At 44.2% G+C, this 20,562-nt stretch overlaps 1 protein-coding gene across 8 annotated transcripts in view; it reads right to left on the reverse strand.

Annotated features, from left to right (window-relative positions):
- Window positions 1-1,154: 1,154 nt before the first annotated feature.
- Window positions 1,155-20,562, reverse strand: part of inavab (innate immunity activator b) — a 99,815-nt gene continuing 80,407 nt past the window's right edge. For 7 of the 8 annotated variants that reach the window (XM_038820228.1, XM_038820225.1, XM_038820226.1 and 4 more), the window contains 3 exons: window positions 17,455-17,604; window positions 11,549-12,275; window positions 1,155-1,848 (listed from right to left, as the gene is read on the reverse strand). In XM_038820228.1, the coding sequence (XP_038676156.1) occupies window positions 1,765-1,848; window positions 11,549-12,275; window positions 17,455-17,604 (961 nt within the window). In that variant the 3' untranslated portion in view covers window positions 1,155-1,764. Of the gene's footprint in view, window positions 1,849-11,500; window positions 12,276-17,454; window positions 17,605-20,562 lie in introns of all 8 variants that reach the window. The other variant, XM_038820224.1, reaches the window with a different exon arrangement.

The raw sequence follows: 20,562 nt of genomic DNA on the forward strand, positions 1-20,562 counted from the left end.
GTCACCCTGCGGACAATGACATAATTTAATTTGTTAGCTGAAAACAGTCATGGGAACCCATAAAAGCACAAGACAGAGAACAGGGTCACAGCTCATAGAATAGTTACACCTCCAAAGGTGGTCATTCAGCCCATAGTATCTGTGCTGGCTGTCCAGAGGAGCAAACCACCTTCTGCCTCTTACTGCCACCATCAAAGGTAAGCCTAGGCCAATGTTTTTGCTATTTGGCACCTGGTCTTTATAACTGTGGAAAACATTGTGAAATTATGGCAGTTGCCTATGTCATTTCCCCATCATCAATTTCAGAATTCTCTTGTTTAAATCCTTCAATGACATCACACTTCCCTATCTCTGTGACCTCTTCCATCCATCTCAATAACCTGCCCCAAACTCTCCATTCCTCCGTATACTTCCAATCCCATCTCAATCTCCTCGCTCATTGACTCATCATGCTTTCAAACAACTAGGCATCATACTTTGGAAATCAGCCCCCACCGTCCTCCCATTTACATTTCAATGTCTCGTTGGCTTTAAATTCTCCTGGAAGCCCACTGCTATGACAAAGCTTTAAGACAACCTTCCTAATATTTCCATCTTCGACATGATGCCCATTTTAAAAACTATTTCACTATGAAGCACTATGGGTTTGATTGCTCCATTTTGGCGTGCTTTTACTTTTTATTACTGTCAACATAATGGGACAATCAGTCTGACCCTCAGCTTCACAACAAGAACAACTTTCATCAAGTGAAAAGATTTTGAATGTAGGGAGACTGAATATCCATTGTGGGTTTAATGGCAGTTCTCAATCGAAAATACTTATTCTTTGGCAATATCTTAATCCGATGATCAGGACTCAGACCCTTGGATGGAATATTATTTCTGAACTGATACATCCATTTATTTTTTATTTTATTTTTTGAATAAATTTAGAGCATCCAATTTTTTTTCCCAATTAAGGGGCAGTTTAGCGTGGCCAATTCACCTACCCTGCACATCTTGTTAGGTTGTAGGGCTGAGACCCATGCAGACAAACTCCACACAGACAGTGACCCAGGGCCGGGTCGAACCCAGGTCCTCAGTGTCGTGCTAACCACTGTGCACTGTGCCGCCCTGATACATCCATTTATAATAATATATGTAGGTCCAGCATTGTAGGTCTATTGATAATATTTTATTGGTCAGCTTACTATTGTTAAACCGGTCTGCATCACTCTCAGTAAAACATATCACTTTTTAATATATTTGGCTCTTTTCCCGTAACATGACTAGTAACTTTATGAAAATACTGTGACATTAATTAGGCTTTGTACTTTTATAAATAGGATCTTTAAAAAAGAAAATATAAATAAGAATAATTGTTAAGAAGCAACAATAAGTACTGAGTCTGAATTACAGAAGGTGTGTAGATGGCCAATAGGTGCCACCCTTTACTTGTTGAGTATACCAGAGCTCTGTACAGTATTTAGCACCATGAGTACAGGAGGATTAACATAAACAGTCCAATGGATGGGAAAAAGAGCCCATTCAACAACAAAAAATGAATATTAATATTTAGCGTATATTTCAGTTACGATCTTCAGTTTTATTCCAGAAACCCAAAGTAAACATATCTCTGGGAATGGAAATAGGTAAGCATTGAAAGTTTGGACGAATTTTGCTGTGTGCCTTTTCCTCCCCAATGTGTACGATTGCTCCAGTAATTGTTGTAGATCAGTCAGCTCATTCAGATGATCAGGAATTTTCACTTGCAGAAATGAGTCCTTAAAACTGGCTTGCAACTTCTGACTCTTCTGACATGTACCATTGGTTTTGAGGACATTCTTTGACCCAATGCGGCATGTGTCTCTGTTGAATCAAGAAAAAAATGATAAATGCATGACATTTCCCATGGAACCTTGGACCCTCCCCATGGCGCGTTTGGTGGCAGGGGCCATATATCAAAAGGGAGGAGGGTGAGTGGGGAATTATTGATACTTAAATAAAACGGTTTATCTCTATTTTCACACCAATTGTGCATTGAACAAGCCTGTTTTGATTGGGTAATCATCTTCCAAAGAAAAGTGAAGTGGCACCAAACACATGTGCAATAAGATCCAAGGATTTAAAAGCGAGAAACACTTGACCTTCAGTCATGTTAACATCTGTGAAGCCGCTTTATAAGATGAAGTAAGTTTGGTGTGTATATATATCTTAGGCATGGGACATGAAACAAGGGTAGTTAAAACAAGGTAAAAACTTTATGGGAAATATAATAGCCCTCACTGGGCGGGAGTGATTATCTTCTCCGTGGTCCTTGCAGAGTGTCACCTCCCTTGCTAGGGGAGGGGAATCGCCATGAAAGCTCAGCCAATAATGCACTGATCAGTAACAGGAACACAGTAGGGGTTTACTGGGCAGTGTGTATATCATGTTGTAAATAAAACTACATTTCTTTATTTTACTCAGTGTGAAGTCCCTGTGTCCTTATTAAATGGGGAAAATGCAATAGGAAAGCATGCATAGGTCCAAGAAAAGATTATTTTCGGAGACTTTTGGAAGCAGCTGCTGACGGATCTATGGAGGAAGTTCTGGAGTGATCGGACATTGTTCTGAAAGAACAATCATCAGAGTTGGACAATAAGGAGCAATCTGCTGTCAATGAAGCCAAGGTTGCATGCAGGGACATACCTGGAGCAGATCACTAAGGCAGGTTGTAGAGGGATTTTAAAGCAAAAAAAAATTGGAAATGAAAACAGAACAACATCAGGGTAGTGTTCAGCCTTAGCTGCATGCCTGAACAATATGGAATTACAAAGTAAAGATGAACTCAGATGACCCTTGAAATGGAATGTGACCTTTGGACTGGTATAGCTATAGACATTTGCATGCACATTTAACCCTTTATTTTACATAGTTTCCTTTATCTGGAGTAAATAGCATGCCATTTTGTGTATTAGCAGAATGTATTATTATTTATCAAAGCTTTTGTTCTTTCAACTCTGAACCTTTTTCTTTTGAAGTCAGTATGTTTTACTCCCTCCTTCTGAAGCCTTGTTCGACTACGGCTTCACTTGAATCCAGCAACCCCCCCTCCAGTACCTTATACGTGGGACCATTTCTCATGTGTCTGCCTGGCCATTGTGTGTTGCTAGGCCATGCAAACAACTGGTTTCTCATGCTTTCAACTGATTCTCACTACCAATTGTAGCTGCCTACCTTCTTTCCCACCAATCATCTCCTTCAGCTTTTTGTCCAAAGGCAGCTCTGACCCACTGCGCCAAAATCTCCACCGTGAGTTAGGCAAGGAGGCATGTTCCAAATCCACTTCAACCAGAACGGGATCGAACCCTGTGCTGTTGCCACCAATCTGATCCACACTGGCTGTCCAGCCGTGAGCCAACTGGCTCCCCAAGGAGCCATTGCAACATGCAGTTTTACATGCATGTTGCAGTCTTGGAACTACAAATAGTGATCTTTTCATTACATGGCTGGCCAGGAATCTCTCCCACTCTTGCTGCCCGTCATTGCCATGTTTTGAATGGATTTACAAGCTGACACTCAACCTGTTTGGTTGCTTAATGAACCTGCCTTCTTTGGCCAGTGGGATTTGAACCCAGAGTTTGTAACTCAGTGGCTGAGGTGCTATCCAGAGCTCCCCAATACCTCCTTTGCCCCAGAAACATTTCTTACAATTCCAGTCAAAACTTGCTTGTTGTTATTAATCTTTTGACAACTGCACATGAATTTATACAATTGGGGCGGGATTTACCGGTTGTTCACGCCAGCGGGTTTCCCAGCGAGAGGTCCAGTCAACGGAAAATCCTGTTGACAACGACGGGACAGTAAATCCTGCTGACAGGCTGCCTCCGCCACTGAGAAACACGCAACAGATTGGTTGGTAAATCCCGCCCTTGGTTTCTGCCATGCTATGCAGGCTGGAAACTTTTATGTTTGGATGCGGTTTTATGCATCGAAGAACGATCTGCTCAAAATGATGGGAAGTAATATGACAGCCGCAGAAAGTTCCAGCACCCAGAAAGATCGCTTTTAATTTCCATAGGACTGCTATTTGTTCTAACTTGCTTTGTATGCTACCAGTAGAGGTTGCTAAGTAACACTACAACCTTTAAGCATGCATTAAAACCCACATCAGTTGAGAAGGGGTGATAAACTTGCCTGAACACAAGTCTACTTTGAACTAAATTGAATTGCTCAATTAAAACGTTTGAAGCTGGAAACTGTAGCGCTAAGAAAAATTCTGAAAATAAACCGTAAAATTGTATAGTAAGTAGATTGATAAACTTTGATACGCGGCATGATTTTGCTTGCGATTTTGATTGCAAGTAATCATTTTTTTGCTTGCGTTTACGTTCAACTCAGTCCTTGGATCGACTCGTTAAACTGAGTGGTTTATCTTATTCCCTTTTAAACAAAATTGTGTTGTGATTTACTGATAAGATCAATGGTTATGGTTTAACCAGGTTGCGGTCATTTATGTTCACAGACCAAAAAGACAGATAAGGAGTTAGGAATGAACAGGACTTTGTGGAAAAAAAGCAGAATGCTCAGCCACAATAAAAGAAAAGCAGATTGCATTAAGATGAAACACTTCACCGTTTTCTCAAATAAAGTAACTATTGCTTTTTGTTTTAAGGAGTTCAGGTTATTTCTGCTGGTTGGTTTGCTTTAACAAACATTCATTTTATGCTTGTTATTAATCTCCTTTTATTTTTTCTTTCAGCATGCACATTATAATTTTCAGCACAGTGGTTAGCACTGCTGACTCACAGAGCCAGGGACCTGGGTTCAATTCTGGCCTCGGGTGACTGTCTGTGTGGAGTTTGCACTTTCTCCCCGTGTCTGCCTATGTTTTCTCCCAGTCTTCCGGTTTCCTCCCACAGTCGAAAGATGTGCAGGTTAAGTGGATTGGCCATGTAAAATTGCGCCTTAGTGTTCAAAGATGTGCAGGTTAGGTGGGGTTATGGCATTACGGGGGTAGGGCGGAGCAGTGGGCTGTGGGAGGATGCTCTTTCAGAGGGTCAATGCAAACTCAATGGGCCGAAGGGCCTCCTTCTGCACTGTACGAATTCTATGGTTCTATAAGCCCGGAATTTTGCGGCTGTTCACGCCGGAGGGATCTTCCTGCCGACGGTGCACACCCACCATGGGTTTCACAGTGGTGAGGGGTTCATTCAGTGAGAAATCTCATTGACGACAGTGGGGCCAGAAGATCCCACCACTGTCTAATGGTGGGCTGCCTTCACTGCCACGTGTTGTGTAGAAATTCCTGTCCATGGGTTCTGAATTGGGGTCGGCATGGTGGCACAGTGGTTAGCACTGCTGCTTCACAGTGTCAAGGACCCAGGTTCAATTGTGACCTTTTGTGACTGTCTGTGGGGAGTTTGTACTTTCTCCCCGTGTCTGCATGGGATTCCTCTGGCTGCTCCGATTTCCTCCCACAGTCCAAAAGTTGTGCAGGTTAGGTGGATTGCCCGTGCAGGAATTGTCCTTTAGTGTCCAAAGATGTGTGGATTAAGTCTGACTACGGGGATAGGGTGGGTGATTGGGCCTAGGTAGGGTGCTCTTTCAAAGGGTCGGTGCAGACTCGATGGGCTGCATGGCTTCCTTCTGTACTATAGGGATTCTATGGATTTTAATAGGATAAGACAGGATCTGGCCAAAGTGGACTAGGAGCAGCTACTTGTAGGAAGAGCAACATCAAAGCAGTGGGAATCATTCAAAAAGGAAAGAGAGAGAGTAGAAAGCCAACATGTTTCTGGGAAGGTAAAAGGGTAGGACCAAAAAGTCCAGATGTCAAGGGTAAAACAGAATTGGATAAGGGATAAAAAGGGAGGATTATAGCAGATATAGGGGGTTCAAAACAGTGGATGCTGTAGAGGAGTCTAGAAAGTGCAGTGGGGTAGTTAAAAAGAAATTAGGAGATCATAGAGGGTGCATGAAAAAACACTGGAGGGCAAAATAAGGGAAAATTCCAAGGTGTTTTATAAGTATATTAAGGGCAAGAGTCTGACCGATTAGGGACCAAAGTGGCAACCCGTGTGTGAATCCAGAAAACATAGGCGAGGTATTAGAGGAATATTTTGCATCTGTGTTCATTATGGAGCAGGATGATGTTGATATAGAAAGCAGGGAGAGGAACTGTGATATCACTGAACAGATTAGCATTGAAAGGGAGGAGATGTTAACGTTTTTAGTGGTCTTAAAAGTGGATAAATCCCCAGGCCCAGGTGAGATGTATTCTTGACTGCTGTATAAGGCAAGGGAGGAGATTGCAGGGGATCGGACGCTAATTTTCAAATCCTCGTTTGAAGAGGTGCCAGGGTTCTGGAGGACAGCTAACGTGGTACCATTATTCAAAGAGGGAAGTAGGGAAAATGCGGTAAGTGAGTCTAACATCAGAGGTAGGAATGTTCTGAGGGACAGAATGGATCTCAACTTGAAGAGGCAAGAATTAATCAAGGATATCAACATGGCTTTATCAGAGGGAGATCAAGTCACAAATTTGATTAAATTTTGCAAGGAGGTGACTAATCTATGAAGAGAGGCTGGTTAGGCTGGAGTTGTTTTCCTTAGAGAGAAGGCTGAGTGGGGACCTGATTGAGGTGTACAAAATTATGAGGGACATGGATAGAGTAGATAGGAAGAAACATTTCCACTTAGTAGAGGGATCAATAACCAGGGAGCATATATTTAAGAAAAAAGAACGAAGGACAAAGAAATGTACAGCACAGGAACAGGCCCTTTGGCCCTCCAAGCCTGCGCCAACCATGCCGCCCATCTAACCTAAAACCTTCTACACTTCTAGGGCCCATAACCTTCCATTCAAGTATGTGTCAAGAGGGCAGCACGGTGGCGCAGTGGTTAGTGCTGCTGCCTCACAGTGCCGAGGTCCCAGGTTTGATCCCGGCTCTGGGTCACTGTCCGTGTGGAGTTTGCACATTCTCCCCGTGTTTGCATGGGATTCGCCCTCACAACCCAAAAGATGTGCAGGGTAGGTGAATTGGCCACATTAAATTGCCCCTTAATTTAAAAAAAAATGAATTGGGTACTCGAAATTTATAAAAAACAAAAGTATGTGTCAAGATGCCCTTAAATGTCACTATCGTATCTGTTTCCAACACCTCCTCCGGCAGTAAGTTCTAGGCACCAACTAACAGCACTCTGGGTGTACCTATATCACATAGATGGCAGCAGTTCAAGAATGCAGTTCCTCCCACCTGCTCAAGGGAACTTAGGGATGGGCAGTGAATGCTGGCCCAACCAGCAAAACCCCATTTTTTGAATGAATGAAAATAAGTAATTTAAGGCCATTGGGGTATGAAGCAAACTTTCTACAGACACCCCCTCTTCCCCCCCCCCCCCCCCCCCCCCCCAATCCCAGGAGGCCTCATGTTCCAGCAGCAACACCAGCTACAGCCACCAGCAAGTAGCACCCAGTGGCGATCATTGATGGAGCTGGATGCAAATGTAAGCTGGAGGGGGATATCACCAGGATTAGGCAGTCAGATTTGGTGAAAGGACCAAGAAGAGTGGGGTGCTGAGGTGCTGAGATGGACAGGGTGGCGTGGAGAGGAAATGGTATTGGTGGGAATACATGGCGGGGGCCTCCAATGAGCTCAGGGTTCCATAATGGAGGTACCCCCCCCCCCTCCTCCTCCCATCCCCCTGACCTGGCCACCAGTCCAGGCAGTGAAAGCTTCTGGGCTTTGCTCTTGACACTAGTTTCCACCCAACATGGGTCAAACCCCAGGAGCAAGTGTGAGGTTATCTATCTTGGACCAAAAAAGGATAGAGCAGTATACTTTCTAAATGGGAAGAGGTTAAGTACAGGAGATATCCAAAGAGACTTTGGGGTTCAGGTGCATAGATCTTTGAAATTCCATGAACAAGTGCAGAAAATAATTTAAAAGGCTAATGGACAGGCAGCACGGCGGTGTAGTGGTTAGCACTGCTGCGTATGGCACTGAAGACCCAGGTTCGATCCCAGCCCTGGGTCACTGTGTGGAGTTTGCATATTCTCCCTGTGTCTGCGTGGGTTTTACCCCCACAACCAAAGATGTGCAGTTAGGTGGATTGGCCATCCTAAATTGGCTCTGGAATGGAAAAAACATAATTGGGTGCTCTAAATCTAAATAAAAGCCTAATGGGATGCTAGCCTTTATATCTAGAGGATTGGAGTATAAAGACACAAGAGGTTATGCTGCAGCTATACAAAACCCTGGTAAGACCCCACATGGAATACTGTGAGCAGTTCTGGGCACCACACCTTAGGAAGGATGTTTTGGCTTTGGAGGAAGTGCAACGTAAATTTACAAAAATGATACCTGGATTACAGGGGTTGAGTTACGAGGGGAGAGTACACATAATCGGCATGTTTTTGCTAGAATTTAGCAGGTTAAGGGATGATCTGATCAAAGTCTTCAGATATTAACAGGAAAAGACAGTGTAGATAAAGATGAACTATTTCCACTGGTTGGAGATTCTAAAACTAGGGAGCATAGTCTAAGATTAGAGCCAGACCGTTCAGCAGAGATGTTAGAAAACACTTCTTCACGCAAAGGTTTGAAACCCTCTCCCACAAGCAGCAGTTGAAGCTAAAACAGTTGTTAATTTTAAATCTGAGACAGACAGATTTTTGTTAAGATATTAAGGGATATGGGCCAAATGCAGGTATATGGAGTTAGGCCATGATCTCATTAAATGGTGAGTCAGGCTCGAGGGGCTGAACGACCTACTCCTGTTCCTATGTTTCTATGAGGAGGGCCTTTGGCAACTTGATAGCCTCAGTGGTGGTTAGGATAGCCAGTGTCTCCCGACTGCAGGTAATATTGTGGCAAGGGCAGATAGGTAGGTGCTTAGAATGGTGCTCATGGCGTGGTGCCCAATTTTACACCCACTGCTCTACCCCCTCCCTCTCCCAACCTGCGCCACACCTGGGCCGGTGGTGGTGGGGGGAGGGGGCCAGAGGGTGGGGAGGGGGAGGTGGGTGAGGAGTAACATTTCATCAATAATCTCACACTGTTCAGCATTTGTCAGTTTGCTCAAACTGTTCAATTGGGTCCAGTTTCACGTGCACCACTTTAGAGATTACCCTAAACACCTCCTTCCAGTAATCCTCCACCTGGATTTATTTTAATGGGGCAAATGCTGAACAGTTTGAGGTGCAGTTTTGGATTCTGTGGCTCTATGCAAAGATGAAGAGATAAGTTCTCCTGGTCTCCTGGCCAATATGTATCCTTCAACCAACATTACCAAAGTGGATTATCTAGTTTTTAACTCATTTGAGTTTGTGGTATGTTACTGTGGCTGCCATCTTCTCCTCCAATACTATAGTGCCAACACTTCAAAAGCGCTTTATTGTCTGTGCATTGCTTTGGAGCATTTGGAGATTACGAAAGGCTCTAAAGCAGTGTTTCCCTTTCATAACACAAAGCTCTGTACAGGGGGCATTACATTATAATATTTATCTATCTTTCAGAAGAGGAGGAAAAGATTAGGAGATAGAGAAAAATAATATGTAAATACTAATCAGCCATAAGGGATTTCTCTGACAGGATACAATCTGTGAGATGTGATAAGAATTCATAATTTAAAACAGAAAACTCTAAACCTGTAACAATAGTCAGTCATTGCATTTTTAGGCATTATGGGGAGTCCAGACCTCTTTTTATTTTCAGTTCCTCGCCCTCATACTTCTTTTTGCTGTGTGCCATTCTTAATTAATACAGCGTGTATATTCGGAAAAGAATTATTCATGAGTAAAATAGTTCAAATGGCTGGATTTTTCATTTCCTCCATGTGTTGCCTCAAATTGTCTCAAAATCCTTTTAGATTCACAGCCATTAAAATAAGTCCAGATGGAGGATTTCTGGAAGGAGGTGTCTAGGGTAATTTCTAAATTGGATCACATCGAGCATTAGGGGGCTTGGGGGCTAGGAGGGTTGGGGGAAGGGGGGGAACTGTATGTGTTAATGGTGACTATGGGTGATTCCTGATTCCTCTTTGTCATTTGTTTATGTTAACATGCGGGCTAATGTTTGGGGGTTTGGTGGGAGGATGGGATCGTTGTTATTGACATGGGGATTGACATTACATTCATTACTGATTATTGTTTATTGTTGGGTGTACATTTGGGAGAAAATGTGATCTATAGTTCTGCCCAGTTCATTACAGGTATGAAATATTTGTTTTGTATAGGAACAGGAGGTGGCCATTCAGCCCGTCGAGCCTGTTCTGTTATTCAATACTATCATGGCTGATTTTAATGCCTTTTGCACTATCCCCATAACCCTTTTCGTATTGTTAATCAGAAATCTGTCAATGTCTGCTTTAAATATACTCAATGACTGAGCTTCCACTGCCCTCTGGGGTAGAGAATTCCAAACATTTACAATCCCCTTTGTAAGGACATTTCTTCTCATCTCTATCCTAAGTCGAATCTCCTTTATTTTGAAATTGTGCTCCCTGGTTCTAGACTCCCAACCAAGGGAAACATCTTAGCTGCATCTACCCTGTCTATTACTTTAAATATTTTTAAATTTCAATTAGATCACCTCTCATTCTTGGAAACTCGAGTGAATACAGGCACAGTTTGCCCAATCTCTCTTCATAAGACAGTCCCGCCAACCCCGGAATAAATCCAGTGAATTTTTGTTGCCCTTCCTCTATGCCAATAATATCCTTTAAGAGATAAGGGGACCAAAACTGCAGACAGTCGCCCAGCTGAGGTCTAACCAAGTTCTTATATAACTGAAGCAAAACTTCTCGACTCCTGTAGTCAAATCCTCTTCCGATGAAGACTAACATTCCATTAGTGTTCCTAATAGCTTGCTGTACCTGCATGCTAGACCCATAGACAAGGACACCCAGGTCCATTTGTACATCGACACTTTCTAATTTCTAACTATTTAGGAAATACTCTGCACGTCTGTTTTTCCCACCAAAATGGATGACCTCACATTTTTCCACATTATATTCCTGATGTGCCATCAATTGTACGCGAGGCGAGTGATTTACCAAAGTCTGGCTTTAATTGACTAGAAAACAGCTCTGCGATCGTCTACAATGGAAAGGGACGATCGTCAGGCGTCTGACCATTTATACCTCGTTAATAGAGGCGTGGTTAACTCAGCCTCTCGGCCAATCGGTCGAGAGGCACATGACCGACCAGGGCCAATGGTAAGCTGACGTTCTGGCCCAATGGCAGACGAGTATGCAGATCATATCACCACAATTCCATTTGCCATGTCTGTCAAAATCCACCTGTAGCCACTTTACATCTTCCTCACAAGACACATCCCCGCCCAGCTTTGTATCATCCTCGAACTTGTAAATATTACATTTGGTCCCCACCTCCAAATTAGCATGCACAAAATGATAAGCTATTTCCACATGCAATCAGGAATAGCGCAAGCTTAAAATTCTACTTTATCGGAGCTTATTACTTAGTTTCACTTAGATTATATCCAACTATATCTATTTATTTTAGCTCATTTACCTGATCCACTCAATCTTCTAGAAATCTCTCCCTTTTTCATAGTCTCACCTGACCAGCGTAAGTTGGCCGACGCATGTACTGCTCTCGACCTCTGCCCTGTGTACGTGGACCACGAATGGCGCCCTGTCTGTCCAATGAGTGAGGACGCCCGTTCCTCTGCCTGCTTCGTTCATGCCATGACTGCAGCTCCTCTGATACAACTTCCCTTAGCAAACCCCTGTTCGGGTATTCTTTTAGAGAGGGAGTCCGTACGATCCTGCAGTGGGACGGTGTAATTCGCTGCACAGTCAGTGAATTCTTCTCATCAGTGAAATGGCACTCGCGGTACAGTGAAGGGTTTAAGTGTTGCACAGTGGTATATTGTCGATTTGGATCATTTTCCCACAGGTGGCCCGCTGTGTTTCCCTCCGTGCGCTCAACTGCTCTATAGTGGGAGAAAGAGTGGCTTGGATTATAGTGATAAAATCCACTGCCATGTAGCATGGGTGCTTCCATGGTTACAGGTGAGTTGTACATTTGCCAGTGCCTGGGTGCTGCTGCATTATGTTCATGTGATATTGGCATATATGTTGGAGTAGAGGTCCCGGAGCTATTAGACTCTGAGCTGGGGTATCCACTCAAAGAATATGGCGTTGTATGTAAATGATCACTGCTCTTACTCCCCACGGCACGATAATCCGGCACAATAACAGTATAATTTGTCGGTCTTCTCTGGGGGAGCAGGCTACGGCCTCTTTGATCAGGAGGTGCTGAGAAAGGGTTCACATCCAAGTATCTGTTTGGCATCAAAAAAGGTTGAATAAGTTAAATATAACTTTATATTGACTTTAATGAAATGCTCTAGTCATTTGTCCATTTATCTACAAACACAAAACAATTGACTCCAGTTTAAGGTCTCCATTGGAGTAAATAGTTAGTTCATACTTGGCTATTCCTGTGTTCTAATGCTGTAGCCCAGGGCTACTGTATATTCAAGATAATATCTATAACTCATGGTGATAATTCACTTTTTAGTCAAAACACAAGATCATTTTTATATTTAAACATAAACAACCTTAGAGCTTCATGGTGATGAATCCTCAGGTCATGCATTTACTCTATATTTAATTTTATGAGTGAAATGTTATTGCATAATTTCTTGGGGAAAATCGCTGGAGATTTTTGAAGAGGAAACAGAGAGGGTTGATGAGTGTAATGCTGTTGGTGTGGTATACATGGACTAGTACCAGATGACCATAGGCTGCTTTCCCCTTTGAGGAGAGCTGACTGGTGTTGGTTTAACTTGAGGGTCAACACACCTCAGGCGAGGGCAAGGTTGAGAAGGCGTGAACTTCATGAATAACCTCAGCTGGTAGGGGAATTGAACCCACGCTGTTGGCCTTTATGGCTACTTTGCATTTCCATGGGCTTTCAAAAGGCATTTGATACAGTGCCATACAACAGACTTGTGAGAAAAGTTCCAGTTTATGGAATAAAAGGGACAGGAGGACATTGATGTAGAATTGGCTGCGTAATAGGACCAGAGAGTAATGGTTATTTTTCAGTCTGGAGGAAGGGCCGGGATTCTCCGAGCCCACGCCAGCTCAGAGAATCGGAGATGACGCTGAGATGACCCGCAATGCCGATCCGACGGCGGGACTCGATTCTTCGGCGACCAGAGAATTGCCACCAGCCGCGTGCGCGCAGTCGATGCGGTGCCGTTTCTTCGGCCCCCGTGGCGATTCTCCGCAGTTGACCAGCCAAGTTCCCGCTGGCATGGTTCTAACATGATTCCACCCGGCGGGAGCTTGGACCTGCGGCCGCCGTGGCCGTCCTGGTGGGGGATCAGACCTCGCCGGGGGGGGGGGGGTCGCCACGACGATTAGGCCCGTGATCGGGGGCCACCGATCGGTGGCCGTGCACGATCCGGGGGGCCTACCTTCTTCCACGCCGGCCCGCTGTGTGGCTCCGCCATGTTGCGCGCCGCTGGCGAGCAAGCGGCCAGCACACGCATGCGCAGACCCGCGGCGAGCAGTGCAGGTCCACGTACAGCAGCGCAGAGCACTCGAGCGCTGTGCTGGTCCCCCTGTGGGCAACAGAATCGCTTTGCCAAGAGGCCTGTTGACGCCAGCGCGAAACAATCCGGTGTTTACGCCGGCGTCAACACGTGGCCACGTTTTCAGAGAATCCAAGCCAAGGTTTTCAGTGGAGCTTCTCATTGGGGCCTTTCCTTTTCCTGATATATGTTAATATTATCAACCTTAGTGTGCAGGGTGCAATTTTTGTTAATTTGTCAGTTTGCCAATGAGACAAAACACAAAAGCATTGTAAACGATGAGGAGAATAATGCAGTACTTCAAAAGGACATAGACCAAAAATGTACGGTGCTCGGGAGGGTGTGGAGCCACCCTGGATGCACATGAAATGGTGCAAGAAGTCGTCGGGCATGCGTATTATTTTGATAGAGGTTTCAAAATCATGAGGGGGCTGGTCAGAATACATAGGGAGAAACTTGCCGCTTGTAAAAGGATCAGAAATGAGAGGGCACAGATTTAAAGTGATTTGTAAAAGAAGCAAATGTGATGTGAGGAAAAAACTTTTCCACACGGGACTGGGATGTGCTGTCTGGAAGTGTAATGGAGGCAGGTTCAATTGAGGCATTTTAGAGGACATTCAATTGGCACGGTGTCACAGTGGTTAGCACTGGTGGCTCATAACGCCAGGGGCCCAGGTTCAATTCTAGCCTCGAGTGACTGTGTGGAGCTTGTACTTTCTCCCCGTGTCTGCGTGAGTTTCCTATGGGTGCTCCAGTTAGGTGGATTGGCCATGCTAAATTGCCCCTTAGTTTCCAAAGGTTGGTAGGGTTGCTGGGTATCCGAGCTTAGGGTGGGGTGTGGGCCATTGTAGGGTGCTCTTTCAGAGGTTCCGTGCAGATTTGATGGGCTGAACAGCCACCTTCTGTACTGTAGGGATTCTATGATTCGACGATTATTTGAATTGAGACAATATGCAGGGGGTACGGAGAAAAGGCAGGAGAATGGCACTGAGTGATAAAGCTCACTTGGAGGACAGGATGGGCTAAATGGTCTTTTTCTGCACCATAACACTTGTGATTCTGTCAAATTTTGATGCCACACTTTAAAAATAAAATAGAAAATTAACCATTTGATGGCCCAAAAGCTGTAGGCTCCTCTCAAATAGTCCAGGTGCTTTTCGCTTGCTAAGCTGTTGCCCTAGGTGTGACAGAGTTTAATAGTGCAATATTTTTATCCCTCTGCAAAGCTAAATCTTACATGTATATTAAAGTGTTGTGCCCATCATACTGCCATGGGGAAGAACCATGACCAACAAGCAACTTTGAAATGATTCATCACTGTCTAATTCTGGGAAGGAATAGTTACCACACCTTTCAGCTTTAAAATGTACAAAGCTGCACCATTAGCAGTAGGCTATTACATTAGGTTTTGCATAGTACATTGCTCTGATCTTTGTAAAACTGTTCAGCCACCTTGAACACCGTAAGAGCTTCACTAGTGTGTGTATGAGCGACATCAACTAACTATCAATCTGTCCTGTAAATATCACTGATTTAATAGCTATTTTCCTAAATTTATTTAAAGAAATCCATCATCCATTTTGTGCATTTTTAGCGTCCCTTCTCGACTGTGATATCAATTTTCCCACACACTTCCTATTGAGTGCAGACCAGCAGCTCTGAACAGGTTATAACTTGCACAAGTTAGCAATCCTATTCAGACATGACATAAGAATGGCTGACATAGAAAATTGGAAAAATAAAGGGGGCGATTCTCCAATGGAGCCCAAGTGTTCGCGCCATCATGAACGGCATCGCGTTTCATGACGGCGCGAACCGGGCCCAGGTATGACCGATTTTGGCCCCCATAGGGGGCCAGCACGGCGCTGGAGCGGTTCTTGCCGCTCCAACCACCTTTCGCGGCGCCAACCTGTGCATGCGCGGGGGATTTCTTTAGCGCGTCGGCCCCAACTCAACATGGCGTTGGTGTTCAGTGGCCGGCCGTGCCAGAAAGTAGGCCCCGGGGGGGGGGGGGGAAGGCTGGCCTGCCGATTGGTGGGCCCCGATCGTGGGCCAGACCCCATCGGAGGCACCCCGGGGACGGAGCCCCCCTCCCCCCACAGGCCAGACCCCACCCCTTCGCGCTGTGTTCCCGCCGACAGCGGGGTGAACGGTGCCAGCGGGACTCTGTCGTGTCAGAGCGGCCGCTCGGCCCATCCAGGCCGGAGAATCGGCGGCCCCGCCGATTTCAGCAGCCCACGACCGGCGCTGTGCCAAGCGCGCCGGAGCAAATGGCGCCGATTCTCCGCACCTCGGAGAATTTCACGCCAGCGTTAGGGCGTCGTGGTGCGGTTGCGCCAATTCTCCAGCTCGGCACAGGGCTCGGAGAATCGCCCCCAAAGTCACACCAACGAGTTGGGGGGAACATAATAGAGTATGCATGATTTTCATTTTGCTGCATTATGTCTGACCTGGAAGTATTTGATGACAAAGATGCTCGGGCTGCTTATGTGATGTCAGCAGCAACTCAAAGTATTTGCATTTCATTTTTGGCCAAGTCTTTATTCAGCATTTCTAACACCTGGACTTAGGAATATAGTTGAAGTCTGTTGCTTTGGAACATTTTATTTTTGATAGACAAAGAAGACAGATTTGCATCTACATAGCACCTTTTATGGCCCCAGGATGTCCCAAATTGCTTTACACACATTGAATTATTATTTCAAGTGGTAGGAAACATGGCAGTAAATTTGCACGCAGCCAACTCCCACAGACAGCAATCTGATAATGACTTTTTGTTTAGTTATAAAAGCAAGTTACTGTGGATGCTGGAATCTGAAACCAAAGAGAAAATGCTGAAAATCTCAGCAGGTCTGGCAGCATCTGTAGGGAGAGAAAAGAGCTCAGAGTCCAGATGACCCTTTGTCAAAGAGTCTGGACCTGTATCGTTAGCTCTTTTCTCTCCCTCCAGATGCTGTCAGACCTTCTGAGATTTTCCAGCATTTTCTCTTTGGTTTCAGATTCCAGCATCCACAGTAATTTGCTTTTATAACTATTTGTTGGGACACTGCGGATAAGCTATGCCCACCCCCACCCCACCCCCTACCTCCACACACACCACACACTCTTAAAAATATTTCCATGTTTTATTAGCTACCTAAGAGGAAGCAGCACTTTGTTTCACTGTTTCATCTGCAGGACTGTACATCCGGCATTGCAACCCTCCCTCAGCTCAGGGGCCAGAGTGCTACTAGCTGAACCACTGCTGACTCTGACCACTGCTGACTCTGTTTTGAGTATTTATCAATACTTGATGAACATGCTTTAAATTAGGGCCGGCGCAGTGGTTAGCACTGCCGCCTCACGGCGCTGAGGACCTGGGTTCGATCACGGCCCTGGGTCACTGTCCGTGTGGAGTTTGCTCATTCTCCCCCTGTCCGCGTGGGTCTCAGCCCCACAACCCAAGGATGTGCAGGGTAGGTTGATTGGCAATGCTCAATTGCCTCTTAATTGGAAAAAATGTAAAAAAAAAGAAAATTGAGAAAAAAAAAAAATGTTTTAAATTAATCCCCTAATTTACAGGTGATGGTGATTGATCCATTTTAAGGTTTGCTTGACGTTCTTTTGTATATTAATCTTTTGTTGTGGTGCAACTTGGAAGCCTAAGTCTGGTTAGTTTGATATTGCATATCTAAGGTAATGTGTAGGTACTCAGGGCATGTTAACAAGTTTCACACATAAACATTCAACATAACAGGACTTCAATACACACACAAGTGGAAATATATGGAGGGATTTGCTGGCAGATTATCTAATGTTTACCCCACAGACAAGCTAAATGGCTCTTTCATAGAGTTTTAGAATATACTTGCATCTAGTGCTGCGCTGGTTAAAACAGATTCCTGTTACGAGATCAATTATTTATCTTATTCCTTCTTACCTCATTTGATGGTGGATACGCCCTCGCAGTTCTGGGGTTGCTGGTGCACTTACTGAGTTTTGATTCTGATACAGATTGTTCCTCATTTCAAAATGTTGAATAGTTAAGAGATCACCCAGTACAGAATCTGATGGAGTCACCGCTGGACTGCTGAAAATTTTTAAAAGGAAAAAATGTCAATGTAAATACACAGGTATCACAAAAAGTATAATTATATGACTTGTTCCTCAGGTTTTGGTGAATTGTTTGTCAATGGACCAGCATGGGAACAAAGGGGAAAATATTCAATCATGCACAGCATCTGAATTATGAAAACTTCCACAAGTTTAGTAATACACTTAGCTTTTAAGGTAATGCTAAACACAGAGTACTATGTTTCACCAATAATATTTTTCTGCAAATAAAAACTGGAGTTTATTGTGCTAATATCATTTTTGAAGTTATTGCTAAGTTATATAAATATCACACATGTAACCCACGTAGATTCCAGACTGACAGCAAAATGGTTAACTCTCAGTTGGACTCTGAAATAGCCCAGCAATTCCCTTAGTCATCTCAAAATTGTTCCAAAAATCTATAATAATAACATCAGGCAGACCACCTTGGCACCAGGTTTGGACGCAGCAAAGACACATCCTGCCTAGTTAGCCCGGCAAAGTTCTCCTCACTAACATTTGGCGATTTTTGCCTAAACTGGGAGAGCTGTCCCACCCATAGACTAGTCAAATAAATGTCTGGCATAGTCATACTCACAAAATCATATATTTTAGTTAATGTCCCAGACTCCTCAATCACCAAATGGTATGTCCTGTCTCACTGGCAAATGAACCCACGAGAGGTGGTGGCACAGTGGAATACAGTCGGAATGGGCATCTTCAATATTTAATGGACTCCATGAGGTCTCAAGCATCAGGTCCAAAATGAGAAAGGAAATCACTTACTAAATACCACTTATTGTTCTTCCTCAGCTGACAAATTAGTCCTTCTCCAAATTGCTTGGAAGAAGCAAAGATGCGAGTAGGGGCACGGAATGTACAATAGGTGGGGAAATTCAATGTACATCACCCAGTGAGTCAGTAGCACTCATTATTATTGACCAAGCTAGCTGAGTCCTGAAGGGGTATCTGTCAAACTGGCCTGTGGTAGGTGCTGAGAAAAGATAAGGAGCTGAATGGCCTACTTCTGCTCTTATTTTGTTTGTTTGTATGTATTTGACCTTGTCCTCACCAAACTGAAAATGAAAATCGCTTATTGTCACAAGTAGGCTTCAAATGAAGTTACTGTGGAAAGTCCGTAGTCGCCACATTCCGACGCCTGTTCAGGGAGGCTGGTATGGGAATTGAACTGTGCTGCTGGCCTGCCTTGGTCTGCTTTAAAAGCCAGTGATTTAGCCCAGTGTGCTAAACCAGCCCCTGTCATAGATACATCTGTCAATGACAGTATTGGTAGAAGTCACCACAGCAGAGCCCTTCTGTGAAGGAAGTCCTGTCCTGTCCCTACTGGACATACTTTCGATCATGATTGTGAGACACTACCGCAATGCTAAAACTAGACATCAATGAGGTGTTGTGGGACATCAGCAGCAAAAAAATTGTTTTCCCCCACATTCCATAGCCTCATATTCCTCATTTTACCATTATCATCAAGCCAAGGGACCAATTGTGGTTCAGTGAGGACGAGTGTAGGAGACCAGGTTGGAACATCACCAAGCATACCTACAAATGAAATGCCAACTTGGTAAAGGACTACATGCATGCTAAACAGCAGAAGCAGCATGCAATATACAGAGCTATGCAAATCCACAATCAGTGATTAGAGAAATCTCTGCAACCTGCCACAACCAGTCATGAATTGTGGCGGACAATTGAAAAACTTATTGAAGGAAGAGGTTCCACAAATAACATCTTCAATTGGTGAAGGTCAGCATATATGTACAAAAGGCAAAGCTGAAGTGTTTCCAAACATGTAGAGTGAACGATCCAACTTGGCCTCCTGCTGAGATCCCCACTATCATAGAAACTAGTGGTCAGTCAATGCAGTTCACTCCATGTGATATCAGAAAATAGCTGATTGCATTCACAAAGCAAAGTCTGTGAGCCATGACAAATATCCCTGCTGTAGTGCTTGTTATGGGTCAGGGTTTAGAGAACCCCAAAGTGTATCATGGAGTTCATCTGACCCACAACTTTTACTAGATTGTGGTATGGGGTGCACACGGCCCACTCTACAGGTGTGGTAGAGCAGAAATGGAAAAGTATTGATTAAAGCAAAACAATGTTTATTCTATGAATTCAAGTTAACCTTTTTGAAACATACAGTGAACATCTTAGCAACCATCAATTCAAATACAACCCACAAACTATACAACACCAAGTAATCCTTAATAAATTCCCAAACAACATGCAGAAGACAAAATAAACACCTTTTACCAGAAGCACATCAGGTTTACATTCACTACTGAAAACATTTGTAATTCTGAATTCACCAAATGATCAAGAGATAGTATTTTCATGGCAGAGAGAACAACAGTACATCTGCTTTGTCTGGCTTCAGCTCCAACACTGAAAATGAAACTAAAACACACCCTGCAGCAAACAGCTGAAAATGAAAGTAAAAAGCTGACAGACAGCCCAGCTCCACCCACTCTCTGACATCACTGCAGTAATAAACACCCATTCCTTAAAGGTACTCTCACTACAGATACTTATATACACACCCATTTATAAACACCCATTTCTTAAAGGTACTCTCACATGACATGCTAAAGACCTGTGCCCCTAGCCACCTGTTCGAGTATAGCTGTAACACAAAGTTGCAAATTGCCCATATACATCCTGTCCATAAAAAGCAGGACAAATCCAATCCAGCTAAGTACTGCTTCATTAGTCTAGTCACCAGTCAAGTGATGGAAGATGTCTTTGACAGTCCTATCAAGTGACAGCTACTCATAGCTGGCTTACCTGGCACTCAGTTTGGATTCTGCCAGGATCACTCAGCTCCAATGTTCACCTTCGCCTTGATCCAAATGTGGGCGAAGGAGTTGAACTCAAGAGGTGAGGTGACAATAGTGACTGCCCTTGACACCAAGGCAGCATTTCACCAAGTGTG

The sequence above is a fragment of the Scyliorhinus canicula genome, chromosome 15 (assembly GCF_902713615.1).
Source record: "Scyliorhinus canicula chromosome 15, sScyCan1.1, whole genome shotgun sequence".
Lineage (NCBI taxonomy): Eukaryota > Metazoa > Chordata > Chondrichthyes > Carcharhiniformes > Scyliorhinidae > Scyliorhinus > Scyliorhinus canicula.